Raw genomic sequence first — 15,502 nt, 5'->3', positions numbered from 1 at the left:
GGGGGGGGGGGGGGGGGGGGGGGGGGGGGGGGGGGGGGGGGGTGTATAAATCTTTGCTGTGGACTCTTCACAAGCAGAGCTCCATAAATGTGAACTTGTACCGAGCAGGAGACATTGTTTGAGGTAAGGTTCTGTTTCCATCGAAAGGAAAAGCCAAGGTTATTTCTTTAGAGGTGAGGCCTTTTTTATTTTTCTCACAGAGCTCTCAATAGGTAAGCAAACACCCTCTAATCGCATGTATATTAAACACTCTCCTGCATACCTTTAAGTTGAGTGTTACTGACATTCATTCCATTGAACGAAATTGTAAGTAAAAGTCCTTTATTCCAAAGTTTACTACAGTAAAAGTATAGTATTATCATCAAAGTATGATCATCAAAATATAGCATTAATATAGCATTAAACAACTATTTGCCATGTAAAGACGTAGTGGAGTGATGTCTACCGTAGCAGCTGCTAGGTGCGGCTAAGCCCTCGCCATGTTGAGAGCAGAGACAGTCCCTCATCAAATATGTGATCTGAATTTGGACTTTAGCCCATTTTAAGGGGAGACACCTCTGGCAAAAACAGTTTTTAATGCACTGGTCAATTTTGCGATTTTTGGCTAAATTCAGTTAATCCATAAATTCAGTTAATCCTACAAATGTAGGTGTTTAAGGTTACCACACACTGTCTATTTACATCTGGAGATTTCTCCTAATTTCACAAAGAGTTGACAAAAGATAATGCCTCCTTTGCATATTTACACACTTACAAAAAAGTGATTGTCTTGATGTAAATAATCAGCTGAAGGAGTTTCATGGTGATATCTTTTAGTCAAATGTTGTACCCTATTCACCTGTAGTGTCTTCAAAATGTATGTCATTTTACAATACACATCTTTAAAGGCACGTTATATTTCATTCTGAGCCAGCAGTCTCCACTTCAGTAGCTCTTACATACACCACATGTTCCTATCTATATTCTGAATGTTTTACTGAGGGGTTTGTTCATATATCATTCATAGTCTTATTCACAGAACATTTTATTCCTAAAAACATGCAGAAAATTAATTTATTTTTCTGTCTGTTAACAGTATTTTCTGATTAATGGATTCATACAAAGATATATCCCTTTATGAAAACCTTTGGCTTATGTGTCAACAAAACAAAACAAGACTTCTGAACCTGGCTTCATCCAATGTTCATTACTCAAAATGTATGTTATTGGATTGTTATTATTGATGGACCTGGTCAGTCTAAATTTGGATGATTTAAACTACTTTGGGTACATCACATAATATTTGTTGATGAGTTTTCTATCTAAAATCTGAACCTGAAAAGTAACTAAAGCTGTCTCATCACTGAAGTTCTCTGAAATGCGATGAAGTTGAAATAGCTTAAGATGGAAATAGTCCAAAGAATAGAATCCCTCATATGAAACGTGGCCCTATGATGAGGGTAGCAGGCAGATAATAGTTTGTGTTTAGGGTTATGGGCCTAAAAGGTTAGGAACCGCTGATAAAGATAACACAGCAGGGGCTTTGGAGGTATATGTATTGTATGTCACTTGTCCTTTTTTAAATGCATTACACTCGCTGCCTACAATCTGTGAGAATTTATATTTCTGGTGCAAATTGAAGGCTAACAGGCCTCTATGTGATACCACCAGCATCCTCCAAACCACATCCACGAGAGCACCAAAGACCATGGAGGGCCATGACACCATTAACTAAACGGGTTACGGGGTCAACCATCGCCCAATTTAGAGGTTCCCAAGCCTCAGACCAAGATGTGACGCCAAGGTGCTCCACGCACTTATCTGGGGAGTCCCTTTTCTGCAAGGGTAAGGCAAATGGCTGAGTCTTTGGTGGCATTCAACTTCTTGACCTTTGCGCCTTTAAGCGGCTTTGCTACTTCACCGCACTCTGATCAAAGTTAATAAGTGCTTCATATGTTAATGAAAATTGGTACTCCTCTTTGTGTTCCTACAGCTTTTTAATACCTATTATAGACTGAAACTTTTAATGGAGGTTTTAGGTCCCCCTGACAAGCCCATTTCAGAGAGTGACTACACAGATACAAGGCTAAGCTAAGACCAGAGAGTCACTGCTCAGTGGAGGAACCTTACACGGGAGACCTTATTCTCCGGGAAGCAGCAGAAGATAAAGGCCATGGGATGAGTGGCTGCTTTAAAACCCACGTTCAAGTCCGCGCAGGGCTAATTACCGCACGCCATCACATTTGAGAGGGTTTAGTTAATCAAGGGGGCTCTCTCTTTTTTTCCTCCTATAGTCGAGGAATAACACACTTAAAACCATTTAATGCCGCCAGGATTGCGTCCCGTTTAATTCACGGCGCTTTCACATAAGTGGGGTAAATTTAAGCCACCCCGACATTAGTTTTAAATAGATCTAATGAAGGGAGGGATCATGGGGAAAATGGCTACACCTGATGATTGCACACAACTTGCCACTGAGGAAAAAAAAGAAAAGAAATTTGGATAGTACATCGTTTAGGTCTTAGGAGGCAATGGGAGACTTAGCTTCTCTAAGCTTAGATAGCAAAGTAATAGAAAAGAATCTGACTAGTAAGGCTTGTGTATGACAAGGAACAGATTACCAGTCCCTTCAAAAAAAGTAGTATTTGACATTTGGGATTGCTATTTAGTGTTGACTTTGTTCATAAACATGGAAGGGAGATTTGAGGCCCAGTTCCTGACACGGTTTTAACCAAAACAATGGAAATATTAAACGGCTCTGACAAGGTGCTTTGAAGATTTTCACAAGTTGTACTTTTTCCCCCCTTTTCTAGCTGTAGCCACCAGTGTGTACTCCAACATCTATTTCATAGCTACTGGGTTATTACAAGACCATACGTTCCACTTTGAAGTTTGGGTAAGGACACATTACGACGGAGACAAAGGGTAGAGCCAACGAAGCATCGCCGGTAATTGCAATTTCCGAACAATTGCGCCGTTCAACTTTTCCCGGAGAACAAAAGGAAAGCGTTATTGATACGATTACCGGGGCATAGCCTACCTTGAAACATGAAAGATTTGTTTTTCTCCAATAATGTAATCCCACGAGGCACATCAGTTTAGAAGTGTGAAGAAATAATTCTAAACAATTTCCCCTTTGAAAGGAGAAAGAGGAGGCAGGCGTTCAAAGCATCGGCCCTTCATTAAAAAGTCAAATTTATGGCATTCGTGCGCCAGTAAGAGTGGGGGGGGGGGGGGGGGCGCTTCGGGTATGGGAAGCCCGGGGGCCTGGAAGAGGTGGGGGGGGGGGGGTCAGGGGGGGGAGGGGGAAGGGAGGCGGGACAAGTCTGTCATCTTCACACTGTAACCTGGAGCAGACCACAAATTAGCTCCTGTGATGGCAAGGTGTGACCGAAAATGAAACAAACACACAAAGAAGCAGTCTAATTGAATCGGAGTTCAAAGGGGGCTCGGGCGCACTTGGCGCCGCCGTGGCGCTTTCATAGTGCTGGACCTCCGAGCGGCAGCAGGTGCTGCTGAGGCGCTCACAGAGCCTCAGCGCCGGCACAAAAAAGGGAAGCGCCGGTGCATTGGGCGCCGCCGTAACGCACGCCTTTCGCAAACGCACCGCCACAGAGGGAGCGCCAGCGTCGGTGCCCATGCCATCTCCCTCTCCCAGATCAAACCACTGCTCTTGGGTTGTTTTCTGGGATCAAATATCAGAATGGATGGCTTCAACTCATCGGCAGCGATGCGGGAGAAAGCGTCGCCACAAGTCCTGCCAGGTCTGATTTGAACATGTTGAGGAATTTTTATTAGAAGCCATTAGCAGGAGTTTAACTTAGTTTTGATGCTCGGCAGACAACATATTGTCGCACAGGTAAAAAAAACACACACACACACACACACACACACACACACCTTTGCTGCAGAAGTACTCCATGTCTTCACAGCTCATGTTCTCTGCCTCAAACTCGGCAGAGAAGTTCTCCTCCGCCGAGAACTCGTCTTTGGCCAAGAGCTCGTTCTCCTCGGAGACGCACTCCTCCTCCTCTTCCTCCAGGCCATCCTCCAGAGGACCTGAGGGAACACACAAACACACACACATAAATACACACACACACACACACACCCACACACACAAACACACAAGGAAGATGTTCAGCAGTTTCATCACATCCTTCAGGCTCTCTCTCTAAAAAAAAACCTCCTTCTACTTGGTTCTTTTGTTGAGATACCGCAAATGTAGATGCAACTCAAAGAGCAGCACAGCACAGCACTGCACGGTCTATACGCTCCATGTTCAGACACACAGCATAGACAAAGATAAGGCCGTGTCAATAAAGAATATTACTTTGCCATAATATTCCACAAAGGTCCTTCCATTATAGCTATTGAAAAAGCCCTTCGAGACTGAAAAAAAACCCCGCTGACTTGCAGCCAAGGTGAGCGCTGATGTTAATCCGCTACACCTGCAAAACAAAACCTCACACAGACGGAGGGAGGGCAGGAAAAAAAAGAAAAAGAAGAAAAGTTCCTTTTCCAGACTTTTCATCCAGGCATCAGCCAGGGAGGAGGGAAGAAAATACTTTTATTAATTTGTTAGCCTTATCACAGGGTACAATGTTGATTTTCCATTTACATTCCGTGCCTCCGGGTAATACACCAGTGCAATCTTAAAGGAGACACTTTTCCATGTGATTAATGTTTTCCCCCCTCTGTGCAATATTATTTCTTTAAATCTAAATGATTCCGGAGTTTCGCTCGTAGCTGTACATCTCTTTTCTCAATTTGCATATTACCATTTTTTTGCTTCAATCAAGGGCGCTGATGGAATTACCGTACTGCTACCTGGGATTGTATTAGTTCTGAGAAACATCTCATCCGGCATTTGAATGTTATTAAGATAATGTGCATCCACCACACCTCTCCTTCCCCCACCACAACACGCCTGCACGTGAATTACCACGGCGAAGGAGTTGAAGGTTAGTTTATGTTATGAAATAATACGTGAAAACCTTTCTTAAAAAAAATCAAAAGTGCTGCCAGATGTGGACGCTGTCTTGCCTGTCACACGTGCGCTTTGCTTGCAGCCTCTCGTGCATCACCCCGGAGCTCAAACAGAGCGCGCCGATATCCTCTCGACACCTTCCAACATGTTTGTTCTATTGTAGCGCGAGCGAGGCCCCCTCAGCTCGAATAAAGTATCATTTCAGTTCAGAAAGCGGGGCCTCTCCTGTTTCTCTTTCTTCCCCCGCACCGAGCCTCATAAAAGACCCCCCCAATGTCCGCAAAAGCGCTTGCTCTTTTCATTAGTCTTATAAATTACCCCTTTGTAGAAAGCACCACATCTGCAGGAAGCCCCGGACATGAAAAGAATTAGCGCACAGATCTCCTAATAGACACTGTGGAGGCAGAGAAGGAGTGGCGCTTTTCAAATTAGGATACAGTTTTATGATCTTATCCGGCGCCTTCTGCTGATTTTGCCGAGGAGCGAAGCGAGGCGTGAAGTGACTCCATGAGGCGACCATCGCTCAAGATGATGCCGGGAGATAAATATCGCTGCATCAAGGGGAGATTGTATGACTGGCGTTAAAAAAAAAAAAAAAAAAAAAAAAAGCAGCTCCTGCCAAGGCAATTGAGGACAGTGCGAGGAGAAACGCGTTTCTATACACACGCACACACACACACACACACTCTGTACACATTCCATTACACAGCTGAATAAGAACTGTGTGTACAACTAAACGATTCTTCCTCTGTTGCCGGCAAATACAGCAGCACCATTGCACCGCAGAAAATAGACCTACAGTGTCGTGCGATAATAAGGGTAAAGGGAGATTAAAGATAAACTTCATGGTCAATAAGACACAAAGATTAGGGAGATAAGATGAGATAGAATTGAGGTTTAATAGACTCGGAATAAGGGCATCTCACTTCCCCACTCTAGCAGATAGTAACTAAATGGAGCTTTTTCAAAGCGATAGAGACACCGGAGGCCTTGCTGAATATGGAAAAATGAAACACTCCAACCCAGTCTGAGACATTAAGGGGGGGGGGGGCTGAAAGCTACTTCCCGGGCTCGGCGTAGATTAACAAAGTTTGTGAGCATTCTCACATGTTTAGTTTATTATACAGTATTCCGTGCATGGAGAGACCTGAAATTATTTCAGAGACAGCAATGATAACAATAATGACTTTCTAAACGACCAGCACCACACTCCTAACTCATTTTCTGATAGTGGCGCCCCCCCCCCCCCCCCGCTATATTTAGTTGTGTACTGTTTAAAATCCTGTCACATTCGCCCGTGTGACCCGCGCCTCTCGGTGCATTTCTATAGGGTCCGCTGACGAACTGGGCCCCGATGGAATGTGTGCGGCCTCACCCTCTTATCAGGCCCTCACTCTGGAGTTCAGATGGCCAATGACACCGCAGGGAGAGCGTCGGCGTTTCCACGCCGCCCCGGAAAACAACACAGTCCGCCTTAAAATTTTTGCGCTCATTAAAACAGACTCAGAGTTCTGTTTAAAGCAGGGAGCTTTACATGAGAGGTGATTTTGGATTCAAACAGTGTTTTGGAAACTTACTTGGGAACCTCTTGGTAGTCTTGTCACTCATTGAGTCTGTCTTGTCCGTGTGATATAATCTATACAAACCCTGCTTTGCACCATGTGGGCGTCTTCAACTGTTCCACTGTTTACAAAAGAAAAGCCAAGTCGCCATTGATGGCAGCTGTTTTCAAGTTTGAAATATGAATCCAAGCTTTCAAAACATCATCAAACATACATCAGTTACATTTCTGAAAACCTCCTCTGAACAAAACTATTTTGATAATTGATTGATCAAGAAATTGTCCTTGAGGCAGCAGAAATGGCAGCGTCTCAAATGTCATTATTTTCTGGACATTTGGAGAAGATGTCTCCTTGCACATCCCTGAACAAGCGGTTCCCAACTTGGAACCCCAAGAGATCCTAAATATCTGAGGCTAGGGACGAACCAATGCAACTTCATCAGTCTTAATACCGATACTGATAACTGGGGTTCGGACATCGTCCGATACCGAGTACCGATCCGATACCAGTGTTTAACTATCAAGCTGTATGCCTCACTGTGTGGAAGTGACTGGGATTATTGTTTAATGTGTAAAGCAACATCATAACTTTCATTACTTTGTCGAACAAAATGTCACAAATAAATACATAGATATAAATGTACTGAATTATGTATTATTATAATAAACCCTACAGAGGCAACTTGGTAAAAAATTAACAGGAATTGCAATTTAAGTGTAAACCTCTTTTAATGCAGCAACAAGTTCCAGTATACAATTATAAAAACATATAATTAAGTTGAATAAATCGACTCCATTCTCACGGACACCCGATCCAGCTGTTTGAGTCAGTATCGGCCTGATATTAGCATTAGTGCCTCTGTATCCAAGGCGGTCCCATGATGAGGCTAAAATGCTAATTAATTCTAAATACATATAAATGTTTCTGTTACATAAACAGTATGTTTCAAATATAACTTCCTGTGGTGTTTTTTCCTCCTCAAATTCTAAATCCTAGAACATACTCAGATGTCCGTAGCCTGACGAGTGTCACAAGTGGACATGTGTTCGAAACCACTCGACTAAACAATCAATCAACCTGGAAAATAATCATCGGATAAATAAAGAAAATAATCATCGGATAAATAAAGAAAATAATCATCAGTCGCTGTCCCACAATGCTCATCCTCTCCCTGAAGTCCAGGTCGGACCACCAAGTGCTAATACACAAGCTTGACTTTGTAGAGAAAAGGGCTCGGTTTGCTAGCCCTCCGCCCTGAGCGGTATCATCCGCGTTCATCGGGCTCTTCCTCCGCCGACCAGAGAGGAGAAATCTCAGCTCCCTGTTCAAACAGTCATGCAGCCAGGAGCAGCCAATGCTAATAGAGACATTGGTGGCTGAATGCAAGGCCTGATCACAGTGGCTCTTTTGTTCGTGGCGTGGCCTCTGTCTGATAGGGATCAGCCATGCGGAGTGGAGCTCCAGAGAGGGATATGGTAATGCCCCCGCTGAGTCTATAAAATGGGGTGATACGCTGAGACCATATGATGGACAGAGGATTAATGAGTCACAGAGGGAGAGAGGACGAGGACAGAGGTGGTGGAATGAGCATATCTTACGGGACAAAACTAAAAACCCCCACAGATATGCCAAACTTGCCTCCGAAACTCACAAAATAAGACAAATATGTGTGTGCAAAAGTGCACGAGCGTCTGCTTATTTCATGGCCACGCTTTTATTTTTTATTTTTTTTCAATGTGTGGAGCTTGTGGCCGGGCTGTGATAGCGATACCTCGCATTATCAGCGGGCTCCACAGTGCGATGCGTGGATCACAAACCCAGCCTCCTCTATAGCTCCCTAATTAGAGGTGAGGTAATTGAATCTGACAGAACAAAGCGGCAGATCTCTATAAGCATGGAAATCTTTTTTTGCTCCCACCTATACAGTTTTGCATCCAAAAGGTCCATTGAAAATGTGTCCAAGCTGGCCTGGGGGATAAAACGCAGCACCTGAGACTAAACATGAATGCATAATGCAGCCCGAAAAAAAAGAAAGAAAAAAAAAATCCAACAGGGCCACACAGCTCAACCCTCTGCCAACTGCGCTCCCTGTGACTGGTCCTTTTGTGCCAACACTGATACTGGGGCCTTCCTCGCTTACAGGGCGAACACACACACACACAAACACACACACACACACACACACACACCGCAGGACCCTTCAAACTTCTGCAGGGAGGAAGTGTAGACTTTGTCTCAAGTTGCAAGTAGCTGTGCGTGGCGAGGGCCAGGTACAGGCTTAGATTGCACATTCATGCTGCGTGTTTACCTCCACAGCTGGAGAAAAAACACATGTGTGGAAATAGAATAAAACAAACATTTTTCTCTCATCTTGCACGAAGGATTGGAAAGGCTGAGAGAGAGAGAGAGAGGGGGGGGGGGGGGGGAGGAAGGGGAGAGAGGCGAGGAGAGACTGGGGGCCATCCTCTCTCCTCAGCTCTAATGACCTTTGGGAAGCAGAGGGCTCCCTCAGCCTTGGAGGAGTCTTAGTGTATATGTTACAGGGCTCAAGCCTCTAATTTAATCCTTGATCACTGTAATGAAATAGATACCATTTGTGCAACACTTAATAGCTTAATATGCTACAGGAACCCTCAAAGGAATTTCCCATTTCTAACATCTTTTTTTTTTTTTTTTCACACTGCGTAAATGTTTTTCCAAGTTGTACGCTGTGATCAAACTAAATGTGGAGCTAAAGCCGTCGCACGATTCAAAAGTAAATTACCGTTTGTATTTTGTCTGTGAATGTGCGTGTGTGTGCGTGTGTGCACGCTGGGAGGAGTGCGGCGCAGCTTCAGTGGAGACTGATGTGTTCTCAGAGCCCGCAGCCTGTGACCAAGAATAAGCGATGGCATTGTTTAACTTGATTTTCCGGTTGCTAAGCAATGTAATTCTCCTGATTAGAAATGGCTGCCTTCCTAAATTCGGGCACTTACAATCAACAGTCAACAAAACGGCTTGAAAACTCAGCACCGAACGCTCTTCTGGAAATTTGCGGTTGAAAAGGGAGGGTGTGTGTGTGTGTGTGTGTAAATGTGTTCACATCCTTGTAAGACACACACGCGTTTGAACGTACACACTGTTCTGTGAGGCTGCAGCACCCGCAGAGATGACAAGGCGTCTAAAAGCGATCCAATGACGTCATGCGTCTAGATGGCCTACTAAAGTTTACATTACGCTTTCATGCAGTCAGACGGAGACACACCCATCGGCTGAGGAAAAGAAAAAGACAATATCACTGTCTGCGTGTTGCCCAGATGCAGAATAATATCAGTCCTCTGAAACAAGGACTATTTCTGTCCGCATCTCACCAAAAACACAATCGTGGTCGCGCATCTTAGTCCAATCAGACGCGACGTTGGATCCCAGCGTGTTCTGCGGAGTCGCTGGAAGTCCTGTGTTGTCGCGCCCGGCGTCTCTGTCTGGACCGTTGAAGGGGAATAACGCGCTCTCACTTCTTTATCCAACGAGTTGGAATTGGAACGGCATGAAAACATGCTGGCATTTGACTATGCCATTAAAATGCTGGAGGCACCTCTGAGCGTGCCCGAGGGCCTCAGCAGATGCCAGCCAGTTTCTCTGTGGAGTTCGCCGGGTTTCCCGCCTCACTCCGCCGCCTCCACTCGCCATCTCTGGAGCCTTTTGCAGAGACGCGCGTCCAAGTGGACGCTTGGTGCAACGTTCGGCCCATAAAAGTCACAAAGCCCGATCTCTTGCAGGACAACGCTCGGGCAGATTTAAAAAATGCTTGTTAAAATGGCCGCTCCGCTGCGTTCAAGCGTCCTCCGCCCCTTCCTGTAACATCTCCTCCGGCTGAGTGATTTATTAGTGTCATTCTGCTACTTATAAGGAAATAAAAGTTAACCATGTGCCTGTACACCGGACGTGACAGCTGAAACAAAGCGGGTAAAATATGTGCGGCCTTAATTACGGGTTTATAAGCAAGCTTTTTCCACCAGAACGTTCACTTTTAATGAAGCCATTGAGTGAGGCTCCTCCAGGGAGCTATCATGGTTAAGTGGGGGCATCCATCTTCAGCCATTGGCTCGTCTGCAAGACGAGCGGAGGCTCCGTCTGCGGCGCGCTCACCTCATATTGGCTCACTTTATCTCCACTAAGTAAAGTCTTGTTGGACGGCGCTAAAAGTGGCCGAGGAAACTACTTTTCTTCCAGGGAGCCATGACGAGGATGACAGACCCTTTGCAGTGTCTTAAGATGTTTAACCTGACACACACACAAAAAAAAGGCATCATACTCCTAACAATCAGTGGTCGGCGAGTTGCTGAAATAGCAACGTTGTGAACGCTGCTTCTGCAACAATTAGCTTTTAGTCGAGCGGCATTTCAAAGAATTTAATTGGGAGCCTTCAGAAAAAGAAAAAAAAAACTGATTACTGTATCAAATAATGTAGATAAAACAATATTTTCCCATCAAGGAATTTCTATGAAATGGATATATCTAAGATGTCAATTTCATTCCAGTATTATGAAGGATGTGTGTGTGTGTGTGTGTGGGGGGGGGGGGTTCCTTTTGCAATAAATTCTTCATTAATTCAATTCTAATTTTCCTCTTGTTCCTATTTCTACTATTGATAGTTCCACTTCTTAATACCTCGGATAAGGGGGGGGGGACTCAGTGGAGACTGCGGGCGGCAGATAGGATCTAAATATTACCAATGCCAAAAGAAGTGTGAAGTCTGATGAACATTTCAAAAGAACAATTCTTTATGGATCAGCTCAATCTTTTCCACTTTTTAATTAAAAGTAAAGAAAATAGAAGTTAATTATCCTGTAAAGATTAGCTGGTGGGCATCTTTCTGTAAATTAGTTCTAATTAAAAGGAAATTGTCAAATGACATTCAAAGCACTGTCCTTTAAAACACACAGACCGAGATGGGCTCCCCCCCCCCCGCCCCTCAGCTCCCTCCTAATTCTTGATCTGTCCATGTGAAGCTTCTTGCAGGAAGATTAGGATTCTGCCAGTGCTTCAGACAGCACACACACACACACACACACACACACACACACTCTCTCCCAGCTCCCTGGGTAGCAGGCCTCTAGCACACTGTGAAATACTGCTGCATCAATGGGGAGCTAGTGGCTGCTGGAGATAAATACTCGTCATTGATAAATGATTGCACTGATTAGCTGCTTGGAATCAGGCTGTTACATCGGGTTCATGTTGTTTTTTTTGTTGTTTTTATGAAATATCTGATATAGGTCATGTGCTCCAGTCCAGTGTAAAATACTCTCGAAAACCTGCAGTTTTATTTCTTCATCTCCCAGAACCCGAGATGACAAATTGAAATGACAAATTTCCTGTTTTGTGTGACTCTAACTACAAGACATTCATTTTCCTTTTAATGCGAGACGAGTAAAGTTGGCAAATCCTCACATTTGAGAAGCTGCAACCAAAGAACGTTTGAAGTTGTTTTGCTTGAGAAAACGCTTAATATGTCAAACCAGTTACATTCATTTCCTGTCGATCAATCGATCCACTAATCGTTTAACCTCCTCAACATCCTCATCAGCCTCCATTACGAGGCAACGCCTTCAGCGTGCACGACACTTTTCCTGCTACCAAAAACAAAAGAATCACAACAAGCACGACGCATGAACACACACACACACACACACACACACACACACACACACACACACACACACACACACACAGAGCATTTTACCAAACCTCCTCTCTCATCACTTCACAAATAAATGATGAATCAGACTGCCTCTTCTCTGTGTGCGTACTGTATGGCTTTCATCTGATTTCGTGCAGATTTCATCAGCCGTCGTCTAGCGAGGCTGTTGTTCGGGTTGTGTCGAACCAGATTCCAGCAGTTGTGGTCGAGAGAGAGAGAGAGAGAGAGAGAGAGAGAGAGAGAGAGAGAGAGAGAGAGAGAGAGAGAGAGAGAGGGAGGAAAACAGTGCTGAAGCCCCTCCATCTGCTCTGGCTAATGATGATGCTCTCCCTGGCCTGGAGCAGAACTGCGCGAGGGAGATTTAAACCCATAATACCCCTGGGGAGGGAGGGGGTGATGCTTGCACCTCTCTCCCAAAACACCGTCACTCCATCACTTCCTATATGATGGCTGGCAGAGCAGGTGACAATGGACCGGCGACAATGTGTTTTTGTGTCGCTGACAAGTGCCTTATTTGGTTGACATAACCTGCCTCGGTGTCTGAGGAGTGGCTGCGAAGCACACAGGGGAGAAAATGGATGACACCATCGAGACATTGTGCAGTTGTAACAATCATACCAGGCTATGTTTAAAAAAAACAACAACCACCCAGCAGTGTGTGTGTGTGTGTGTGTGTGTGTGTGTGTGTGTGTGCTAGGAGGCGAGCGAGAACACAGCGGTGACTGAGGAGGGAGAGGTGGCTGTCTTTGCGATACACTAATTGGAATGATGGCAGGAGGGGGAATCGAGCATCGCAGTGAGCCAAACTCAACAGAGCTTCCTTTTTTTCTCCATTTACACAATTATAAAGGTTTATAAGTTGTAATCGCCCTTCAAATTTGGGAGCTTTAGACCCGCTTTACAGCTCTGTGTGGGACCGGCCCTGACATCCATCTCCTTAAAACAAGCGAGTTAAATGGTGGGAGGCAGAAAGAAAGACTTTGTGTGCGTGAGAGAGAGAGAGAGAGAGAGGGAGAGTCGTGCAGGGGGAGATGTGGAGAGCTCCACTCCTCAGGGATTGAGTGTTCACACACACGCAGTAAATGGAAGTGGCACAGCTCTGACCTTTGTTGAGCCGCGGTGGACGGGTAAAGGCGGTGGCGCTGTCAAAATATTGCCTCAGAAATGACAATCCACCTCGCCAGTCCCCGAGTCCCGACACGGCCGGCAAGTGGCGAGCCGTGACCCCGCTGATCCCGGTGCTACAAATGAGGGGGGGGGTCACACACGGCATATACCCTAAACAGCGACGTCCCACACAGATAAAAAATAAATAGCGAGGAGAAGCGTCACTTCCGGTTTCTAAACCGCAGATACTCAAGTCCTCGGAGAATAACTCAATCATAAAAGAATACGCCCCCACCCCCTATAAAAAAAAAAATCACAAGCAAATTACAAGTGCTCTGAGAGGAAGAAGCTTGGGAGGAACAAAGACAGGCAGCCATAATTATATCTTGGCGTGTATAGCATGTCAATGGCCCACCTTTCGTTCTGGAGGGCATTCCCCCGGGCCCCTCAGGCATCAAAATGATGTCCAAATTATTTTGTGCTCTATTGCAGCATGGCACGATTATCATATTTACCGGCGATGCATTATGACAACACTGATGTTTACACCTGTCTCCGCGAGGAGGCAAGGTTTACACTCCGTAATTTAGCAAATGTACAGTGTGCATATGAGCTCGTTGGCAGGGATTTAAATTAGGTCAGAAATGGAATACATCAATAGCAACCCATATGTGCATCTTTCCCTTTTCTTTTTTTCTCTCTCCCTCCCTCCCTCCCTCCCTCCCCTCCCCAGCCGTCTTTGCTCAGAAGCTTGGCGATGAAGCAGCTTGACGACTGCAGAAGTGTGATATGTGCAAATCACATTTGCAGATGAGCTTGAAACTCCCTTTTAATATTCAGATATCAGACATCCTGCACCGAGAAAGCCCGCTAAGACGCGATTCGGAAGGGGTTGGGGGGGGGGGTTAGAAAAAAAAAAAAGAAAAAAGCAAGATCCGCGTCATTAAGGGAATCGTTAGAGGCTCGGTTTACATTTTACATATTTCACGAAAAATGTACGACCAAGTAAAAACATCACCAGTTATCTGCGATAACAATGCAAATTTTTTGTCAGAGAGCGCATGAAGATTCTGTCAAAATCCAAAGTCGCTCAGGTCTTTTCTTTTCTTTTCTCTCTGTGTCTCTCTCCCTCTCTCTCTCTGGCTTAACACCATCAGCTTATTGGCGCTTTGATTTCTTTCCTATTTTTTCCCCGACAAGTCACACAGGCTTGTGGAGTCAAAGACGGTGAAAGGTATGTTTTTCGCCACGAGGCTCGTGAACACGTGTCTCCTCAGCCTGCCAATAGCTCATCAAACGCACGCGGGGGCCCCCGCGGATGGACGCGAGCCCGGCTGGCGTTCGGGACGTCGGAATGGCATCCGCTCATGCCGCGCAAACCCTCGCCTCCTGTTCGCTCGATCCAGTCAGAGCAGGCCCCCCCACCACCACAAAGGTTGCTTTTTTGGTAGTTTTTGTTTTCACATACCTGCTCCCATGTGGCATTTATTGGCTCTCTGACAAAAAATTTAAAAAAAATGCCGCCCCTGCTTTCACAGCCTCAACTTTTTCATTGGATGACAGAACGAGGCCCCTGCAATTCCTCCACCCCCCCCCCCCCACCTTACCTCCTTCATTTCCCCGTGTCCTAGCCCAGTGCCAAATTTGTCTCTGTGCCATTTTAATTACAGCCAAGGCAATCTTTATGGTGGTATTCTGCGAGAACACCAATCTGCAAAAAAGGTGATAAGTAGAACCGCCACCCGGCTTTGGTATCAGTAATAAACAGACACTTAATTGAATAATTTGACCTAAGAGGCTGATCCCGGGAAGTAGCATGTTGGAAGAAAATTATTTTGAATATTGAAGACGGTTTCGGCGTTTCGCGTGACGCCTGCAGTCGGGGAGAACACACAGCGGATTTGGCTAGTTGCCCGCCAACTCGCCAACGTGGCGAGTCTTTACGGAACAGATAAGTGAGCCTTTGGTATCCTGGAAGCACTTGGATGTGTGTGTGTGTGGTGTGTGTGTGTTTTTGTGGGGGGGGGGGGGGGGGGGGGGGGGGACGACAACAACACATGCATGCATGAGTTTGTGTGCAGGCGTGTGCACGTGTCCGATATGTACGAGTGTGAAGTGTGCCCACTCAAGGTCCATCTCCAGCTTGCAGCCACATGGGCACATCCCCATGTGCCCCCCCCC

General features: G+C 45.4%; 1 protein-coding gene across 3 annotated transcripts in view; it reads right to left on the bottom strand.

Moving 5' to 3' along the window:
* Positions 1 to 15,502, bottom strand: part of zfpm2a (zinc finger protein, FOG family member 2a) — a 119,682-nt gene that overhangs the window by 84,462 nt on the left and 19,718 nt on the right. For 2 of the 3 annotated variants that reach the window (XM_031874473.1, XM_031874474.1), the window contains exon 1: positions 3,880 to 8,922. In XM_031874473.1, the coding sequence (XP_031730333.1) occupies positions 3,880 to 4,132 (253 nt within the window). In that variant the 5' untranslated portion in view covers positions 4,133 to 8,922. Of the gene's footprint in view, positions 1 to 3,879; positions 8,923 to 15,502 lie in introns of those variants that run through there. The other variant, XM_031874475.1, reaches the window with a different exon arrangement.

Source organism: Anarrhichthys ocellatus, unplaced genomic scaffold (genome assembly GCF_004355925.1).
Source record: "Anarrhichthys ocellatus isolate YVR2014 unplaced genomic scaffold, GSC_Weel_1.0 scaffold81, whole genome shotgun sequence".
Classification (NCBI taxonomy): domain Eukaryota; kingdom Metazoa; phylum Chordata; class Actinopteri; order Perciformes; family Anarhichadidae; genus Anarrhichthys; species Anarrhichthys ocellatus.
This window is presented reverse-complemented; position numbering and strand designations above follow the sequence as displayed.